Below are 21638 nucleotides of genomic sequence, written 5' to 3'. Positions count from 1 at the left end.
TTCTTGTGAATGTTATTTCAACCATGGTGAATTAATGATAACTTTGAATGGACATCCTTTAGGCCCCTTTCACACTGACGACCCGTTCAGGCCCGCCTGTCAGTTTTTCAGGCGGACCTGAACGGGTGCTCCATAGAGCTCTATGGAGCGTCGGATGTCAGCGGTGACATGTCCGCTGACATCCGACCCGCTCCGATCCGAAAAAGTGTGACGGAGGAAAAAGCTATTTTTCCATCCGTCTGTGGATCGGATCGGATGACGACGGGCACTGCGGTCCGTCATCATCCGATCTCCCATAGGGGAGAGCGGCGCTGTGACAGGTCCGTCCCTGCGCAGTGTGCAGAGACGGAGCTGTCATCTCCCTGCTCAGCGGGGATCGGCGGAGTGATCCCCGCTGAGCAAACGGACATCCACGGGGCGGATCAGAACTGATCCGCCCCGTGTGAAAGGACCCTAAATGAAAATCCACGTGGTGATAAGAAATGAGCTCAATTAATATGGGTAATAAAAGTGCACTCGGAATAACAGAAATAATGGCCATATGTTTTGTAATTTGTGGAAAGTGTTGGTTAAATGTGTTTGTTGCTAACTATTTGTTACTTTCTAGGAGTGAACTGTAATAATATCACACTAAAACCTTTCATTTTGTTTAGTTCCTAGACAATATTAAACAGCATCAATCCACCTGTCTGATGTGGTTTGATATCCAAGAACTAAAGATGAAGATTACAGTCAAACTGAATAATTTATGTTGTTTTTGTTGTTATTTTTATGTAATATGCAAATGTACTGAAAGTTTTCATTGGAACTGATTGTAAACCAGAGCAGCTAATAATCTTGATGCTGCATGATAGATTTCTAAGGGTTTTCTCTGATTGAGTTGAATCCAAAATGATATAGAACAAATAATTTGTGAATATTGACAGCAAGATGGTTTTGATATCTGGAATTATATAATACTTGTAATAGTTTGGAGGGTGTAAGAATACCCAAACATTTACATATTGTTCCTTTCTGTGTTTATGCAAGCTAAATTATGGCAGCATCTACTTCTGTATATTCTGTCATAATTATTTTGGTGGAACTATAAGGCATTACTACTGTGGGAGTATGCCTGGGGTTTTACATATAAAGTACATTTTCCTATAAGATTGACAGTTTAAATTTAAAGTAATCATTTTGTGTTTCAAGGGAAAAAAGGGTACTTTTATGTCTACTTATAATTATGCATTTAGGTTAATATTATTGCAATGAACACAATTTTTAAGTCTTTCAAAATTAGGTGTTCTAGTGGTATATATACAGTCAGTTATATCCGACACTCAGTGATTCTTTGATCACCCTGTTCTATACACCTGATTGAGTTTTCATAAAATTTTCTTGGTAAAGAAAAAAAAGTTATAAAATAGGTTCTCAGGTTTGCTTTTCCTCAATTCTCCTTGATTGCTTGGGGTGGGACTGACATGTAGAGTGACACATATGCATGGGCATATTATATGCACATATTAGGATTAGTGTAGACAAGAGCTGTTTAGCCTGCCAGAATGTCTTTAGAGTGTGGAAGGGGATCAAAGTGCATAGAGGAAACACGCATGAAGTAATTTAAAGTTGCGCCTATAGTTTGAGACAGTAGTGTATAGTTCAGGTGGGGGATGAGTAATATACTTGTAATAATATTTCACCTTTAATGTAGAAAGCTGAGTTTTTCATTAGCCGGATCATTTATGATCATCGATTTGCCTGTTCAGAAATCTATAATGGGTTATATGGGCATTGTTGTTAATTATGGAATGTTGGACTGACATATTTGGTAATGCACCTGCCATGACGTCAACTAGAAGCATATTGGAGAAAGGAGACAAACACTTTTGACAGCAGCAACGGTCTATAAAGTCTTTACCAATGATCAGCAGCTAAACTTTTAGTACCTCTTCTGAGGGTCGAGTACGTGAACTGTTCCACCTGCCATCATGGTTAAGTACCTGAATCTGATGGTGAAGTACTTGAACTGTTTTATGTGCTCTAATGGTCATGTGCCTGACGTATGTGCCTGCACATCTATGACTTGTGAGGATATGGACTATGTATACTACAGTTCTTTCAGTTCTACAGTGTTGCAAGTGCTATGCTGCAGCTGCGATCTGGTAACCGGATGTCTAAGACTCTGCTGTCCATCACCAGATATGGAGGACTTTGTCAAGTATCTATGCGTTTAAACTCTTGGAAAGGAAGTTTGGTGTTATTCTGTTAGTCCAACATATAGTTGTTTTTTATATTTTTGGAAGTTTGGATATTTTTTATATTTTTCAGCCCTAACATAGCAGAATGAGATTTCCTGGACAGGTAAATCAGACAGAGAAAATGGGTAAAGAGATAAAAGTTTAGATAGATAAGACGAGGGGTGGAAGGATGTACAACTTTTATATAATAATTTACATGTGGAAAATACCCAAGGAGTGGGATATATGGGAGATGGACCATATTTAATAATGGGGAGTGTTTTACATACATATTCATAACACTGGAAATGTGAAGGATGAAATTAATGAAGCCAGAAATGTTTATATTAAAGTACAAGCGAAAAGACTACCTTGAGTAGAACATGTTGATATATCTATAGGTAATCTTGAGTATTATAAACTGAGAATCTTGTAAATCAAGGGGTGGAATGTAGTATGGGTCTATATTCATATATAACTTTAGTTATTGAATTACAAGAATAGTTAAGAGTGATTACTTATATCTATACAACATGTTTAATGCATGAGGCATCTGCTTCATTATGCTATGGGAAGTTGGGAACCTTTGACCTTTTCTTTTCATCAGTTGTAGCTATTGTCTTCACTACCATATAAATATGACTGGGATACCAGTTTGCATTTTGAGGAAGGCGGAAGCCTGACTGTCTAATCTAGGTAGCTCATTTATAAAATGAGCTTGTGACTCCCCTGGATTGAATATGCTGTATTTATTCCTGTATCGTATCATCTGTATACATCTTTAATCAAAGCCAAGTAAATCTTTTTATTACATTCTTTGTGTGTTGTTGTGTTTTAATCCTTGCATTTACTGACCACATATCTGAAGGTTAAATATATGAATGAACCTAGGGTTAAATGTAACATGAGATTTAACCCCTTAATACAGCCTCTAAAATGACTTCTGTGTATACGTTGATCCAATAAGCAGCGCATAGAGACCCGCTCAAGAAGCATATAGGAAAAGCTAAGAAAACAAAAACAAACATAGGTGAACAATTCTCAGTAGGGAAAAGGTAAGAAGGCATCCATTCTCCTAAGATACTAGCAGAAAACACATGCTGGGAGTAGAAGGGGATATACAGAAGTATCAACTTTTTTTAAAATAAAATTCTTCTGTAAGCAGTAGTATATTCCAATTGTCTCTGAATCCTGTGTTCCTCAACGAACAAGAAAGGAATATTTTTTTGTTCAGGGTCTACTGCTGTCCACAGCACTCTGGAGAAAGCAATAGTAGTCAACTAGTAGATGACAGTAAAACAATAAAATATGCTCACCGAGTAAACAGTGAGCTGCACTCAGTAGCAAATGTCTGCCAATATTCTGGATTGGGTTGAAATAAGCAAAATCAGCAGTAAAAATAAAACTATAAGGGCAACAGAGAGTGCTTTACATCTTTACACTACTTTACATCTTTCTTATGCCTCAGTACCATTTCTTTACCGTAACCTGCCTTTGCTAAAAGAAGAGAGATTTTGTAGAGGAAAAACACTGAAGGCAGAAGAGTGAGTAGATCACTGCAGTACAGTTATTTAAAGCGGAGGTCCACCCTAAAGTGGACCTTGCGCTCATTGGAACCCTCCCCCCCTTCCGGCGCCACAATTGGCACCTTTCAGGGGGGAGGGGGGTGCAGGTACCTGTACAGTACAGGTATCTGCACCCACTTCCGGCGTAGATTCTGCAGAAGGTACGCCCCTTTCCGCAGAATCTACGCCCCTTTCCGAAGGTCCCCCGCTGCCTGCTGGTAAACACACGGATCCCAGAGACAGCGGGGACCATCCTTATTGTGCAGCGCGACTCGCGCATGCGCAGTAGGGAACCGGGAAATGAAGCCGAAAGGCTCCACTTCCTGATTCCCATACCCAAGATGTCGGCGGCAGCACCCGAGAGACGATCGAGAGATCGGCTTCGGGTGCCGACATCGCGGGCGCGCTGGGCGGGTAAGTGTCATTATTTTAAAAGTCAGCAGCTGCAGTATTTGTAGCAGCTGGCTTTTAAAAAGAAAAACACGGCGGACTCCTGGCGGACACCCGCTTTAAACTCCTAAGACCCAGTAGGAGTTTAGAAGGCCCACATGTGGCTCATGAGATAAAACTGAATACCACTGATTTGAACTCTGAAAAGATTTTAGAAAACCTTATTACTGGTTCTAGGACGTTGTGGTAAAAAAGAAAAAAGATGCTGATGTCACAAAAGGAGCCTAATTGATAGTGGTTACAAATTGGAAACCTTTCCGTTTCTCATATTTCTAAGAAATTATATCAACAAAACAACTAAAATTGGATTCAAAAGCTGGACTGTGGGTGAGAGAAAACTCTTCTTCTGCGTGCTTGAAGTTCATCTTTTGCTTTTCCCATGCAAACAGAAAAAGATCAGGATAATGTGAATGCTCCATGAATCATATTGATGCTTCATAAATAGCACTAAAGAACTCCAAAATAAAAAAACAAAAGCTTTGGAAAAAGGATTTTCCAGCTTTAACACACAGGCAAAGTGATGATCAGCCTACCCCACCTACTGATCATTGCTCAGCACCACTGCTCAGGTCTCCCTATGCAGACCTCAATAGTGGACTTGAATGCGAGACAATAAATGGAAGCCCATGTCACATTAGCAGTTATACACTTTGCTCATGCCCTGAACAGAGGTCTGTCAGACTCAGACTTCTGCTGGAATGTTACATAGTTACATAGTAGGGAAAGTTGAAAAAAAAAAAAAAAAAGAAACACACGACACAAATCCATCAAGTCCAACCTATACGTGTGATTATTTGTCAATATTACATTGTATACCCCTGTATTTTGCGGTTGTTCAGGTGCTTGTTCAATCGTTTTTTGAAACTATTGATGCCCCGCGCTGAAACTACCGCCTGTGGAAGGGAATTACACATCCTTGCCACTCTTACCGTAAAGAACCCTCTACGTAGTTTAACCCCTTTTCTTCTAATTTTAGTAAGTGGCCACGCGTGTTATTAAACTCCCTTCTGCAAAAAGTTTTATACCTACTGTAGGGTCACCAGTACAGTATTTGTAAACTGAAATCGTATTCTTCAGACCTTTTATTAGCTTCTTTGTACTTGCTCCATTTAAAGTACATCCTTCCGGAGGACTGGTGCCCAGAACTGGACAGCATATTCCAAGTGCGGCCAGACCAAAGTCTTGTAGAGTGAGGGAGTTATGGCTTTATCTTTGGAGTTAATCCTCTTTTTAATGCATGCCAATATTCTGTTTGCTTTGTTAGGCTCATCAATGGCATGCAATGCCAAGCTGCTACTATCATCTACTAGGAACCCCAGTTCCTTTTCCATCCTAGATTCCCTGAGAGGTTCACCCCCTAGTGAGTAGATTGCATTCATATATTTTTGCCACCCAAATGCATCATTTTAAATTTTTCTACTTTAAACCTCATGTGCCATGTAGTTGCCCACCCCATTAATTTGTTCAGATCTTCTTGCATTTTTTCCACATCCTGCGGAGAATTTATTGCCCTGCTTAGTTCCATCCGCAAATACAGAGATTGAACTGTTTACCCCATCCTCCAGGTCATTTACAAACAAATTAAACAGGATTGGTCCCCAGCACAGAACCAAGGGGGACCCCACTTCCCACCCCTATTCCCCATTTATCACCACCCTCTGAACTCACCCATGTAGCCAGTTTTCAATCCATGTACTCACCCTATGGTCCATGCCAACATATTGTATATAGTGCCTCATCCTCTTCAAGAGCTTGCATACTATTGATGTTAGGCTAACTGGTCTGTAATTCCCAGGGATGTATTATGGCCCTTTTTTGAAATATTGGTGCTATATTGCCTTTTCTCCAATCAGCTGATACCATTCCAGTCGGTAGACTGTCAGTAAAAATTAGGAACAATGGTCTGGCAATTATTTGACTGAGTTCCCCAAGTACCCTCGGGATGGTTCATGCTTTAAATTATTAGCAAACCGTTTAAAAGGCCAAGTTAACCCTTTTAAAAAAAATAATAAATACACATTTATATTGTTTGTAAGGTAAAAAAAAAAAAAAAAGTGCGTTAATCATCTGTCACGAGCGACCGCGGGTGCCCGACAGTCATCGTGCCTGCCGGGCACACCCATTGACTCCGGCACACGCTGCGGGCCCCTAGTGGCCAAAAGATAATGTTAGGCCGAGTAAATTGATATCCAACATGTCACCCTTCAAAATTGCGCCCGCTCGTGGAATGGTGACAAACTTTTACCCTTAAAAAGCTCCACAGGCATTTTACAAAAATTCTACAGGTTGCATGTTTTGCGTTATAGGGGAGGTCTAGGGCTAAAATTATTGCTTTCGCTTTACCGATCACAGTGATACCTCACATGTGTGGTTTAAACTCCGGTTTCATATACGGGCACTACTCACGTATACGTTTGCTTCTGCGCACAAGCTCGGTGGGACGGGGCGCGTTTAAATTTTTTTTCTTTTGTTATTTATTTTACCTTTTATTTTTACACTGCTTATAAAAAAAAAATTGTGTCACTTTTATTCCTATTACAAGGAATGTAAACATCCCTCGTAATAGAAAAAAAGCATGACAGGACCTCTTAAATATGAGATCTGGGTTCAAAAAGACCTCAGATCTCATTTACACTAAAATGCAAAAAAAAAATAATAATTTGTAAATGGCAGGGATCTGCGAATTTTATCATCATGACTGCGACATTATGATGGACACATCTGCCACTTTTGACACTATTTTGGGACCACTGTCATTTATACAGCGATCAGTGCTATAAAAATACATGGATTGCTGTGTAAATTACACTGAAAGGGAAGGGGTTAAACACTGGGGGGCGATCAAGGGGTTAAGTGTGTCCTAGGGGAAATGCCTTGTTTACATAGGCATCTCCATGACGCAATCGCCAGGACACCGGCGGACGTAGAGTCTACTGGTTCCAGTAGCACGTGCCCGCTAGCCCCACCAATTCAAGGGGATGTACAGGTACGCCCATTTGCCCACCCCTGCCATTGTGCCGACGTATATCTGCATGCAGCAGTCGGTAAGTCTCTAGTCCATTTTGGGATTAAGTGACATATAGCAACATAGCCATCCTCTAACAGAAGCCAGATCACAGCAGTGAAAGAAAGGAATTTGGATTTTTCAAACTAGAATTTAGTGTCACTTTAAGCATTGAAAACTAAATATGGAAGCTTAATTGTTTACATGCACAGCAAGTCCAGTTTCTTTCCACTCCAATCACAGTAAAATTTTCCTCACTGCATTTTTATATACAGTAATTCTTACTCACCGAAGGGTTTCAGTTTGGTTGATATGGGGTCGACAAGGAGGAGGAGCTGGAAGGTAAAGCAATGGCTCCTCTTTCACAACCATCAATGCCTTTTCAGTTGACATGAAATGTCGAGAACTAAAAGCCAAAAAAAAAGGAGCATGAAATCAATCATATGATGCCCAGTAAGGATAACTGAACCACCGCCCAGCTGTCATTCTGCTATAGGCCGGACAGGAAGTGGTAAAAGTCTTTAAAAAATAGAAACCATGGCTTAGGTATAACAGAGCTCAGCTCTTTGGGGACCCTTGAATGAAAGCCAATGTCCACCATGGGTGCATTGCCACACTCCTGCAGACTGTTCCTCCAGCTTCCTGCCTATACTGAAGTACATGACTTTCAGTTACAGAACTGGAGGAAGTGTCAATGGACTTCAAGTACAGTGATTACTGTAGTCATGTTTTGAGAACTACAAGTCTGTCTGCTGTGGCGGAGGTCAGGATTTGTAGTTCGTTCATTCTCAGATCCCTGAATGACTGACACAGATGTGACAGCAGATGAGAAGTTTAAGAACCTATGGGGTGGAGCTCATTTGTATCAAGTTTAACCCTAAATATGGGTGTAAGTGCAAAAAGTGAAGTTAACCTTTAATGAACTGGGAACCCTGCACTTGCTGGCTAACTTGGGAGAACTTAAGGATTTGCAATATCCTAGCCTTGCCCAAATTGACCCGTAGCTGCTAAAAGTAAAACAAACAAACAATCTGTCCCCCTGTCAGAACACAACAGCACAGCAGGGGAGGTCGCTGTATTAGGGCCGGTTCACACTGCAGGCGCGGCGAGGCGTCTCCGACTTGCCTCGCCGCGACCTGCGGCGACCTCAGCGGCGACTTGCAGAGGACTTCTGTATAGAAGTCAATACAAGTCGCCCCCGAAGTCGCCCAGAAGTAGTACAGGAACCTTTTTTCTGAGTCGGAGCGACTCGAGTCGCTCCTCTCAGAACGGTTCCATTGTACAGAACGGGGGCGACTTGCGGGAGCGAGGCGAGGCGAGTCGTGTCGCCTCGCATCGCCCGCTGTGTGAATCGGCCCTTAATATCGGATTTTTAGTACGGCGGCTCCAGCTGGATCGGTCATTTCCCCCCCCCCCCCTGTTTAGCCCGCTGGGATGAATAAAAAAAAAAAAAAACACAAACAACCTGCAGTGTGTACTGGGCTTTCGCATTACTCCAGACCTTACATTTAATCAGCCACAGAACCTGTGTACTTGACATGTCTGATTTTTTAAAAGGAGACCGACAATCCTAGATTTACTAGTTCTTCAGGGATAACTGCATTCGCTTCACAGCAATAGGCTAGAAGTGCAACAAAACATGTATAACTTCTGCAAAATATGCATATGCAAGGCAATGTTAAGCTCTGCAAAATACAATATAAAAGATTGATAAAAAAATGATGATGATAGAAACTCATAAAAATTACCTGAAATCACTTTGTGGGGTATCCTTGTCTTTCATATTGACTTCGCCAGGTGAAAACTCTAGCAGGCGTCTATTCTGATTAACAGTCCTGACCTCCATGTCAAATTCCCCAGAAGTGGATTCTAAAACACTATTTTTTTTTTTTAAAGAGAGAAAGGAGGACAGTAAAAAAATTGGATTTTTGTATTGATCATAAAATCTATTACTTGGACTTCATTAAAGTGGATTAATTGTAAAAGTTTTTTGTTACCTTAAAGCATTCTCTGTATTGAGGTAAAAAATCCTCTGCTGTCTTTAAAATACTGGTGCATCCTCAACAGGAATTGGAAGTGCTATATTAAGGTGGAGCACAGCAGAACCAACAGTGGGAGCAGCCCATTTTCTTAATAAAGGCCTCATATAATGAATATTGATCAGAAAAACATCTCAGGAGGAACAAGTAGTTTATCAGGAGTTTTTCAGTCTCTGTATAGAACACCTTAAAGTAAGAGGTGTACCAGAAAGGTTTTTTTTTTTTTTTTTTTTACAGTCTTGGGGCCTCTCAGGGATTTCAGACTAGTAACAGAGCTGGTAGAAGCTACAGGCAGCCTTTCCATTTTTAAAAGTGGTATGTACTGCATCAATAAGAACCATTATGGTTCTGGGTGCTATGGCTTGCCTTTCCAAAAGGGACAACATAATCTGCTAAAGATTTGAGAGAATCTCAAGCACAGAAGTGGTGGGTATGTCAGACAATGTTTCGGTGGGGGGGGGGGGGGGGGGGAAGGGTGTTGCTGCCAGCATTGCAGCAGAGGTTAAAGGGGTGGGGGGGTCAGCCTGTCAGTGCATGGTGGTAGGAGTGTCATGATCTGGGGCTGCATGAGTGTTGCCGGCACTGGTGAGCTAAAGTTCATTGAGGGAACCATGAATGCCAACATGTACTGTGACATACTGAAGCAGGGCATGAGCCAGAATTTTTACGAGATCTGAAAGATTACGAGAAAGGTAACGTTTATGTGCTTAAGGACAGCAGGATTTCCAAATGCCATTGTAAAGAGAAGATCAAGATCTACCAGTGAGAAAAGGGTTAATTTTAGTTCACCAGCAATCTCAGACACTCAGTCGGATCTTTCTGACACCGCTGAGCCAAGCTCATCCAACATATCTTGCAGCTCTGTCTTTTCTAGACAAGGTTCTCCAAACAAATCATCAAAAAACTCCCAGGACACAAAGAAAAGAACAAAAGAAAAAAAAAAAAAAAGACAAGACGGGGGAAGTCAGCCAGCAAAGGCAGAGCACAAGACGTATCTGACACGATCAAAGAAGCAGGGAGACTAGGTACCGTGAATGTACTTAATCTGTCATCAGTCACATTATCTAATGATGAACTGTATTTGTTTTACAGAGGTTTATCCTTTGCCCCAACACATGAATTTGATGTTTTTTCAACTGTGCTAGACATTAATCGTTTTATTAGAAATAGAAAGCTTAAACACTTTTTACAAGAAACAGCTGATAATATCGCACCACACGATTTGATAATTGCACATCCTTCCTGTTGGCTCATCCAACTATGACATCTACCTTGGAAAGCCTTCAATCCGATTCCGAGGGGGGTCTACATGGTATTAAGAAAAGTACTATCACCTTGAGTGACAGATATTTTTACCCCATTCAGGCTCATAGTGAATCCGTAGATTCTTTTCAGCACATAGTGGAGATTGAACTAAAACTGAAAGGATCGTCTCCAATCCACACACATCCTGGGAGGTTTCATTTATCCAAATCAGAATACCTTGCCCTTCGGGGGTTAAAAGTAAGAGAAGATATTGTCATACGCAAAGCAGATAAGAGTGGGCTGGTGGCTGTCTTCGACACTGACAGCTACAAGGAATAAGCACTGAGACAGCTGAATGATGTGATTACATATCGCATACTCGGCACAGATTCAACTCCAACTATGCAATGCAAAATGAGACATCTTTTGGATGAAGGAAGGAATGCAGGAATACTCGAACAAAAAATTATTGATTTGATGGTAGAAAACCGATTGTTCCAGTGTTCCATCACCTTCCTAAAGTACACAAAACTCATTCCTGTCCAGGGTCGTCCCATTATTGCATGCATAGGGTCCCTATTAGAGAGACTTGGCGAGTGGGTGAATGAACATCTTCAACCCCTCATCACTCGTCTACCAGGTTATCTTAGGGACACTTGTCACCTTCTTCCCCATACACATGAAATTTTAGATTGTAAAGCTCTAACGAGCAGGGCCCTCTGATTCCTCTTGTACCAAATTGTAATGTAACTGTAATGCCTGCCCTCATGTTGTAAAGAGCTGTGCAAACTGTTGGCGCTATATAAAACCTGTATAATAATAATAAATAATAATTAAATGGTCAGCAACCAATACTTGGATTGTGGTTCATATCAAGGCATTATTTTCATGTATACCACATTGTTTAGCCTTGGAGGCTATTAAACACCACCTTACATCGTACAGTTTTTATAGTTGGAAGTTGTGCGATTTTCTACTTTTGGCCACTGAGTTCCTATTGAAACATAATTATTTCATGTTTGACTCATTCTTTTACATACAATGCCAAGGTGCCTCGTTGGGGGCTAAATTTTCTCCCTCATTGGCAGCTTATATGGGGTGGTGGGAAGAGGTCTTTCTCTTCACACAATAATCCTTTCAGTGTGTAGATTGACTGGTACAGTCGCTACATAGATGACCTGGCCTTGGTGTGGATTGGCCCAGTCTCTATGATAGATTATTTTATTCAGTATCTTAATAACAACCATATGAATTTGGAGGAGTTCAGTCATCACTTTCACGGTCAGAATTGATTTGGACATAACACTTACAGGACACATCGGCAGGGTAACTACAAAAACCTTCAGAAATCAATGTACTGGCAATTCACTTTTGCGTGCTACGAGTTTTCACCCCTTTAATACCATACATGCACTACCAGTGGGGGAGTTTGTGCGAGCCAAAAGGAACTGCTCTGATCATGAAGATTATGAGAAAGAATGTACTGTACTCTCAAAGACTAATGAGGTGAGGATACAAAAAACATTTGATTGATAATGGCAGGATCAAGGCTGAGAAAAAGGATAGAGGTAGCATGCTAAAAAATGTACATACAGTAGGTGACCGCGATATTGTGTCAATCTCGCCGCTTCTAGCGGCGAGATTGACACCCTACGAGCTCCGTCACGGGAGCCAGCGCCGAGCTGGCTCGCATCGGGAAAGGAAAAATGTTTATTTTCCTTTCCCGATAAGCGACAAGCATCGCTGGCCGGGTTGACACTGGTGCGGGGATCCGAATTGGATTCCCACCAATACCAGGCACTGTTTGGTATGAATCCTAAGGGAGAACTCCACGGCAATTGTAAAAAAAAAAAAAAAAAAAAAAAAGGCATGGGTTCCCCCTTGGGAGGCATACCAGGCCCTTAGGTCCAGCAGGGATTTTAAGGGGAATCCCCTTCGCCAAAAAAAAAACGGCGTGGGGTCCCCCCAAAATCCATACCAGACCCCTATCCGAGCACGCAGCCCGGCCGGTCAGGAAAGCGCCCCCCCACCTCCTGAGCCGTACCAGGCCGCGTGCCCTCAAAATGGGGGGTGCTTTGGGGAAGGGGGGCCACGCGGCCCGCCCACCCCAAAGCACCTTGTCCCCATGCTGATGAGGACAAGGGCCTCTTCCTGACAACCCTGGCCATTGGTTGTCGGGGTCTGCGGGCGGGGGGCTTATCGGAATCCGGGAGCCCCCGGATCCTGGCCCCCCACCCTATGTGAATGAGTATGGGATACAATGTACCCCTACCCATTCACCTGTGAAAAAAAAAAAAAGTACAAAAAAACACACACACAAGGGTTAAAATAGTTTATTGCACAGCTCCGGGGGTCTTCCATCTTCGGGGGGCTTCTCGCCGGACTCCTCCGCTATCTTCTGCTAGCTCTTTTGCTAGCGGAGGACCCCGGATTTCTTCTTCGTCGCCGCCCTCTTCTTCCGACTTCGGGGGTCTTGTCCCCTTCTTCGGTTCTTCTTCCAGCTCTTTTACCAACGGTGGCCCGGTCTTCTGTCGCCGCCGCCGCCGCCGCCGCCTTCCGTTCTTCTTCTGGAGATGTTGACTCAACGCTCTCTCCGGCCGCAATGCTAGGGACGCGGTGCGCAGAGACTTATATAGGGACAAGGGGCGGGGTCGCCCGGTTGATGTCACATTGTGACCCCGCCCCCTTACGATGTCACAGTCCCAGCATCCTCCGGGACTGTGACACCGTAAGGGGGCAGGGTCACCATGTGACATCAACCGGCGACCCCGCCCCTCGTCCCTATATAAGTCACTGCGCACCACGTCCCTGGCATTGTGGCCAGAGAGAGCGTTGAGTCAGAAGAGGAAGAAGAAGAAGAAGAACAGAAGGCGGCGACAGAAGACCGGGCCACCGCTAGTAAAAGAGCTGGAAGAAGAAGCGGTGGCCCGGCAAGAAGAACGGAAGAGGGGGACAAGACCCCCGAAGTTGGAAGAAGAGGGCGGCGACGAAGAAGAAAGCCGGGCTACTCCGCTAGCAAAAGAGCTAGCAGAAGACAGCGGAGGAGTCCGGCGAGAAGACCCCCCGGAGCTGTGCAATAAACTATTTAACCCTTGTGTGTGTGTTTTTTTGTACATTTTTTTTCACAGGTGAATGGGTAGGGGTACATTATACCCCATACTCATGCACATAGGGTGGGGGGCCGGGATCCAGGGGCCCCCTTATTAGAGGGGGCTCCCGGATTCAGATAAGCCCCCCGCCCGCAGACCCCGACAACCAACGGCCAGGGTTGTCAGGAAGAGGCCCTTGTCCTCATCAACATGGGGGGCCGCGCGGCCCCCCCTTCCCCAAGGCACCCCCCATGTTGAGGGCACGTGGCCTGGTACGGCTCAGGAGGGGGAGGGGCGCTCGCTCGTCCCCACCCCCTTTCCTGACCGGCCTGCGTGCTCGGATAGGGGTCTGGTATGGATTTTGGGGGGGGACCCCACACAGTTTTTTTCGGCAAAGGGGATATTCCCCTTAAAATCCGTACCGGACCTAAGGGCCTGGTATGCCCCCGAGAAGGCATGCAGGCTTCATGAGGGAGGCGACATTATCGCCTCGCTCTGGCTGCTATAGGAAAATGACATTTTCCTATTGCAGCCAGCGCAACGGGATCGCGCTGGTTAGAGAAGCCTGTCGCCGGGAACAAGCGCGATACTGTCGCGCTGGAAACACAATGTCGGTGGCACCTACTGTAGCCCTAGTATGAAAAAACAGTCCGATTATAATAGAAATAAAATACATTTTGTTACTACTTACTCTAGACAATATAATCAAAATTGTAGCAATTGTCAAAAAGTGCCTTCCCATTCTATATGCGGATAAGACATTGTATGACATTTTACAACAGATTTATAGTTTTTCCCAGTAGAAGGGCTTCCAAATTGGCATCTATCCCATCTCCTAGCCTTTTTCATCCTCATTATCCCCCACGGACATGGCTAAGTACCACTGGATCTTTTCCTTGTGGAACCAGCACATGTAGACAATGTAGAAGACACAGAAGACCAAAGCTGTCACCTTTCTCCACAGGCAAAACCTGCACTCTTAAATATTTTATTAATCGCAGCTCTAAATCAGTGGTTTATGTTGTGGAATGTAGTGCTTGTCAAATACAGTGCGCGGGTTGCATCATTTGCCACCTACGAATCAGGGTCTCTGAACACTGACACTGTAAATCCAAATGCCAAAAATATTTTTAATGTATCTAAACATTTTAACCTTGATACTTTTTCTTTCTTTGGTTTTGAACATGTTAAACGGTCTGCAAGAGGGGGGGATACCCATCGCACCCTGCTCCAACTGGAGGTGTGGTGGATACACAGTAACCACTTCAGCCCCGGAAGAATTTACCCCCTTCTTGACCAGAGCACTTTTTGCGATTCAGCACTGCGTCGCTTTAACTGACAATTGCACATGGCGACATGGCTCCCAAACAAAATTGACATATTTTTTGCCCACAAATAGAGCTTTCTTTTGATGGTATTTGATCACCCCTGCAGTTTTTATTTTTTGCACTATAAACAAAAAAAGAAGAGCGGCAATTTTGAAAAAAAACAAAAAACAAAACCACAAACATTCTTTTTTGCTATAATAAATATCCCCTAGGGATTGTTTCCTGGGCCTCCCTGATTCTCTGGGAAGCCCAAGATGGCAATAAACTATTTCAAAATGGATGATTTATTTATCACGTATATTGTAGTGGTTCACCATACCACCTCCTACTATCTATTAAAGAGACTGTAGTTATATTTATGGATTTATTCTGACTTATCACAGACAATTGCATGAGGGTTAATGGGCACCTGTCACATTTGTGGCATATGGGCACATGTGTTAATCGATATGTTTATTTATAGTGCCGCTCTGTTTTTTGTTTTATGTGCAACTGCTAATTTATTCTACAGGGCCTCCTCTTTCAGAAAATATTGCTTTTGTGTCACGTGCCCGCTTTTCCAACTCAGCCATTTGGAGGAATCCTTGTAATCATTGAAAAAAATACAAGGTTTTTCTTGAGTGGCTAAGTTGGACAGGCAGGCAGATAGCATCACAATCTCCACCTCAGCCAATCGGAGGAAGCCTTGCATTAATTGACAGAAATGCAATATCGTTATTGGCAGAGATGCGCTAAGACCGACTTGGTCTATGTCCAGCAGTAAAGCAAAAGTGTCTGGTACTGCTGCTCATACACCCAGTCCACCTAGACAAATTTCTTCTAAATTTCACAGAGTTCAGCTTTAACCACAGACAAACCTGCTAGTACCCTTTCAGCCTTAAAAACAATACTATAGAAGACATAAAATAGGTTACCTAAGTGGGTTGAAATTCATTATTAAAAATACAGCCACCATCATCAGGCAGACAGCTCTCCTCTTTGGAGCAGTTACTTTAAGTTTCTGATTCTGCAGAAAAACACATGAATGATGGATCTTATTAAACAATCTTATCAAGTGTTATATAAAAACAAATAGGCTTTATGAAAAAACATTAAAACATTTACAACTCATTACCGTATAAGAACGTTGACCAACAACATTTTTTTATAGCCCAACTCCAAGTAGGTCATGGAACACCCCCCCCCAGCCCCCCAACTAAAGATTCCTTTCCATCTCCCTACAATGCAGCAAAGAAGAAAAAAAACAAAAAACAAACAAACAATCACTTTCTATGCACCCTCTTGAAGGTGGACCAATTTGGAGACCCAGTGACATCAGTGGGTCTGCTTTCAACTCTTATTTGCAGCTGTAAGGGGAAGAGTCAAGAAGAAAGAGTTGAATAGACTGGATTACTGACGTATCAGATTTCATAAATAATAGGAGTTGTAAAAATAAGGCAATGTGCATTGCTATTTATTTCTCGTTTCTCATCTCCATGAGAATAGCTTTTTTTTGTTACCGGGTGATCATTTTTACGGGTCCAAAGCTGGATAAGAGTTTTGCAATTTGAATTTTATTCCTTGCTTTAAATATTCCATAAAATTTCTGCTAATATCCATGGCTTAAAACTCTTAGTTTTATATTATGGTCATTTTTTTGTAATGTCGCTGATTGGGACATTTTATATACAATTCCAAGCAAAATGTATTACCATTTATAATTTTTTGTTTTTTTTTAACTCTACCATTTACTGTTATTATTTCATTCTTTTCTATCACGTAATGTTATTGCATTTACTGCCTGGTTTTTAATCCTTACATTACTTATGTAACCTAAGAAAACGTCCGTAATCCCGTCTATTCAACTTCTGATTTTTATCTCTTGCATATATGATCTTATGCATATTCAATAGCTGCACCATCCCAGTTAATAAAGGATTAATAGCTGCACTAAGCATCATGATAAATTCTTCCCAGAGGGTGGCTGGTAGTTGACTGATGAAAGGGAGGTTTTGCTTTTTGAAATGCGTATCCCAGCATAGTCAGGCACCAACTTAGCAGGAAAAGCTCAGAGTGACGTTCCTTTGCAGAGTAAGGGCTAGGAAGAGTATCCCTTACACTAGAGCTGCACGATTCTGGCCAAAATGAGCATCACAATTTTTTTTGCTTGGAATAAAAAGATAACAATTCTCTTGGCGGAAAATCTTTCACATTATACAAAACAAATTGTGCTAACTTTACTGGTTAGTTTTTGTTTTTTTTAATTCATTAAAGTGTAATTTTTTCCCAAAAAATTACATTTGAACGACTATTGCAACAACCACCATATTATTCTCTAGGGTCTCTACTAAAATTTTCTAGCAAAAGAAAAAAAATATATTTTTACTTGAAACCAACAAATGTCAGAAAAAGGTTTAGTGTTTAAATGGTTAAACCTCCCTCATTTTCAAACCAAAGTACACTTCTTTGATGTAAAGAACAAATTGTTACAATGTTTCTACTTAAGTTCCACTGCTAAAGAATGTTGTGATTCTTGGCAGACTGCCTGTTTTGTTTTGTTTTTTCCCTTTTTGAGGGCTGTCTTCAGAAGAGCAGAGAGAATTTTCTGCATAGAAATTCGGGAAATACTTTTTTCAAGATCGCGATAACGATTCTGCATGATTAATCGTCGTGCAGCTCTATCTTACACCCAGGGCACAAAGGAACAGACCAGAAGACGCTGGATGTCACCTAATCTGGAAGTTATGAGGCTTTTATGAGTTGAATTGAGAGGAGACAGTGTAGCTGCATTTTTATCAGGAGAGCACAGAGAGCCAGCTTATTAGTAGATTAGTGAAGTTGGAGTTGGGCTTTAATCCTGAAAAATAACTGCACACATTGAAGGTATCTACACTAGGTCAACTAATCGATATATTGGCCGATATTTGGTGTTTTTTAATTAATCGTCATTGGCCGATTGTGCTGATGAAAAAGGCGAATTATGCCGCGTACACACGATCAAACAATCGGGTGGAAAAGTCCGGCAAACTCAAGTCCGTCAGACAATCCCCCCGTGTGTAGCCTCCGGCAGACTTAGAAAGTAGTTTTGCACTCCAATCTTCCAGCCGGACTTGCATTTCGGCGGACAATCCGGCCGTGCGTATGCCAGTCCGCCGTACTTTTGAAATGAACGGACTTTTCCCTCCCGGAGAAAAGTCCGCTCATTTTGAGAATGTCTCCAGATAGGCGGGGCCCGCGAAGGAGACGTCGCTGGCCCCGCCACCTGGTATGGACTTAAAGGGGAACCCCAACGCCGAAAAGAATTGGCGTGTGGGTCCCTCCCAGGTCCACATCAGACCCTTGTTCGAGCACGCTACCCGGCCGGCCAGGAAAGGGGGGGACGAGCGAGCGCCCCCCCTTCCTCCTGAGCTGTACCAGGCCGCGTGCCCTCAACTTGCCCTTCAATGGACTGAGCTCTGTGTGTAGAGTTCTCAGTTTAACCATTTAAAGACTAAATCTTTTCTCACACTTGATGCTTACAAGTAAAAATCCTGTATTTTCTGCTAGAAAATCACTTATGCCGCGTACACACAATCAGACAATCCGCCCGTGTGTGGGCTCCAGCGGACTTTTTTTTCCTAGAAGTCCAGCGGACTTAGAAAGTAGTTTTGACTCAAAAATTGGCCGGAGTTTTGAAATGAAGGGACTTTCCCGAACACGGAGAAAAGTCCGTTCATTTTGAACATGGCTCCAGGTAGATGGGACTAGCGAAGGAGGTCAATGTCACCGCCTCCACGGGCGAGATTGACACGCCACTGGCCCCGTCATCGGGTCTAGACTTAAAAGGGAAGCCCTACGCCGAAAAAACGGAGTGGGGGTCCCCCCCAGGTCCACATCAGACCCTTATCTGAGCACGCAGCCCGGCTGGTCAGGAAAGGGGGTGGGGACGAGTGGGGCCTCCGCTTTCTTCCTTTAGCTCTTTTACTAGCGGTGGCCCGGTCTTCTGTCGCCGCCACTTCTTCCGACTTCAGGGGTCTTGTCCCCCTCTTCGGTTCTTCTTGCCCGGCCTCCGCTCCTTTCCTAGCGGTGGCTCAGTCTTCTGTTGCCACCGTCTTCTCTTCTTCCTTGAGATGTTGACTCAATGCTCTCTGGCCGCAATGACAGCAACGCGGTGTGCGGTGACTTATATGGAGGAGGAGGAGGAGGAGGAGGAGACAGAAGACCAGGCCACCGCTAGTAAAAGAGTTGGAAGGAGGAGCGGAGGCCCGGCAAGAAGAAACGAAGAGGGGGACAAGACCCCCGAAGTTGGAAGAAGACCAATAAATTATTTTGAAACCGTGATGTTGTGTTTTATTTACATTTTTTTCCCCCAGGTGAATGGGTAGAGGTACATTGTACCCCATACTCATTCACATAGGGTGGGGGGCTGGTATTCCAATAAGCCCCACGCCTGCAGACCCCGACAACTAACGGCCAGGGTTGTCGGGAAGGGGCCCTTGTCCTCATCAATATGGGGACAAGGAGCTTTGGGGTGGGGGGGGGGCGCACGGCCTTCCCCAAAGCACCCCCCCATGTTGAGGGCACGCGGCCTGGTACGGCTCAGGAGGGGGGGCACTCGCTTATCCCCACCCCCTTTCCTGACCAGCCGGGCTCCGTGCTCGGATAAGGGTCTGATATGGACTCTGGGGGGGACCCCCATGCCGTTTTTTAGGCGTAGGGCTTCCCCTTTAAGTCCATACCAGGTGACGGGGCCAGCGACGTGTCAATCTCGCTCATGGAGGCAGCGACATTGACCTCCTGTGCTAGTCCCGTCTACCTAGTGCCTCGTTTAAAATGAACGGACTTTCCTCCGTGTGTGGGAAAGTCCATTCATTTCAAAAGTACGGCGGACTCCCGCCATAGTCTGGCGGACCTGGTCTGTCGGAAAAGTCCGGTTGTGTGTGGTCAGGTCCGCTCGTTCGGTTTGTCCGCCAGACTAAGTCCACCGGACAGTCTGGTCATGTGTATGCGGCATTAGAACCACCAAAAATTATATATAATTTTTTTTAGCAGAGAGCCCTAGAGAATAAAATAGCAGTTGTTGCAATATTTTATGTCACACGGTATTTGCGCAGCGGTCTTTTAAAGGCAATTTTTTTGGAAAAAAAATACACTAATGATTTAAAAAAAAAAAAAAAAAACAGTAAAGTTAGCCCATTTTTTTTTTTTTGTCCAAAAGTTTTGAGTACCTGTTTTTGTGTATTTAACTATTTAACATAGTTTTTTAAAATCTAAATTATACATACAAGTGAACTGATTGGAGGTTTGATTTGTTTAATAAATGTTTAAATGTAAGAAATTTTCTGTATCACTTAAGGCTGCTTTCACAGTGGAGCGGGCAGGCGTTGACGGTAGTTTTAGCGGCGCTTTACCGTCATTTTAGCGGCGCTATCGGGCTGCTAGTGAGGCACTTATAACCCAGCTAGTGGCCAAGGAAGGGGTTAAATGCGCCCGTGAAGCGCCGCTGCCAAATCACATTGCAGGCGCTTCAGCAGCGGTGCCCATTCATTTCAATGGGCAGGAGTGGTGAAGGAGGGGTATACCCCACTCCAAAGATGCTGCTTGCAGGACTTTTTTTAATGTCCTGCCAGCACATCGCCTCAGTGTGAAAGCACTCGGGCTTTCACATTGAGACTGCCGGGGACCCTTTTTGCAGGCACTTTACAGGCACTATTTTTAGCCCAAAAGCACCTGGAAAATGCCCCAGTGTGAAAGGTGTCTAACTGTTAGATTTTATGAGATGAGGGGGGGGGGAAATCGGCATCATATCGGCCACCGCGATTTCTAAATATCACCATCGGCCAGAGAAAAACCCATATCGGTCGACCTCTAACCTACACCCAAGATACATCACATTGCTTTCACTCTTTTTGCCAGAGGCTCCAGTACATTTCATATCACACAACACAATTAAGTGTAAGGTTGACAAAAATTCATTACCTCCGATACAACTTCTTCCAACAGTTTTTGCAAAGAGCCATTTTCTGTCTTGAGCCGCTCATTCTCAGATAAGGCTGCTCTCAGACGCATTTCCAAACCCTGCATGTATTCCTTCTTTTTTCTTCTAGACTGGAAGGCAGACTCACGATTTTTGATCATCCTTTGTTGCCTCCGTATAACATTCACCTGCCAAAAAATACGTTTTGGATAACATTCTTTACTTCCAATAATGGTTTGAAGTTTTCCTAAGAAAAAAAAAACACACACACACACACACATACACACAACATTGTAACTACACTGGATTTCCATATTGGCAAGCTCACTGTAACAAGGCAACCAAAATAAGGTCACAGGAACTTAGAACTCACACGCATAGTCCGTGCGTCTTCACAGTCGTGATATGAAAGCAAGTCCGTATCATGAATGGACTACAAAAGCCAATTTTCGCTTGAATAAAATCGTGATCTTTTACAAAGTTGTAAATAGTATATTGTGATAAAAAACAAAACAAACAAAAACACCATTAACAAAAAAGGAAACCAAAGGTGTTTGGTCTTTTTCATTTAAGGAATACATTAATCAACTGTTTTATATTTGATCTACTATATACAGTGCATGCATTTTTTGCTTTACAAATTAACATTTAGTACATGCAAAATGATTAATAGACCACAATGGGTTAGCCAAATAGCGACAGCTCAACAATGTGTGTCAGAATCTGACAAACATTAAGACTTATGCCCTGTACACACGGTCGGA

The 21638-nt window shown here is 43.1% G+C and overlaps 1 protein-coding gene across 2 annotated transcripts in view; it reads right to left on the bottom strand.

The window, feature by feature from the left end:
• The window catches only part of ATF6 (activating transcription factor 6), a 190994-nt gene that overhangs the window by 83793 nt on the left and 85563 nt on the right, over positions 1-21638 (bottom strand). For both annotated transcript variants that reach the window (XM_077452616.1, XM_077452618.1), the window contains exons 8-11: positions 20877-21062; positions 15854-15945; positions 8987-9115; positions 7528-7644 (exon numbers count right to left, since the gene is read on the bottom strand). In XM_077452616.1, the coding sequence (XP_077308742.1) occupies positions 7528-7644; positions 8987-9115; positions 15854-15945; positions 20877-21062 (524 nt within the window). The remainder of the gene's footprint in view (positions 1-7527; positions 7645-8986; positions 9116-15853; positions 15946-20876; positions 21063-21638) is intronic.

Source organism: Lithobates pipiens, unplaced genomic scaffold, assembly GCF_037356315.1.
Source record: "Lithobates pipiens isolate NorthernLeopardFrog02 unplaced genomic scaffold, aLitPip1_a1.2 Scaffold_23, whole genome shotgun sequence".
Taxonomy (NCBI): domain Eukaryota; kingdom Metazoa; phylum Chordata; class Amphibia; order Anura; family Ranidae; genus Lithobates; species Lithobates pipiens.
The sequence above is the reverse complement of the archived record's forward strand: the minus strand, read 5'-3'. Positions and strand labels throughout refer to the sequence as shown.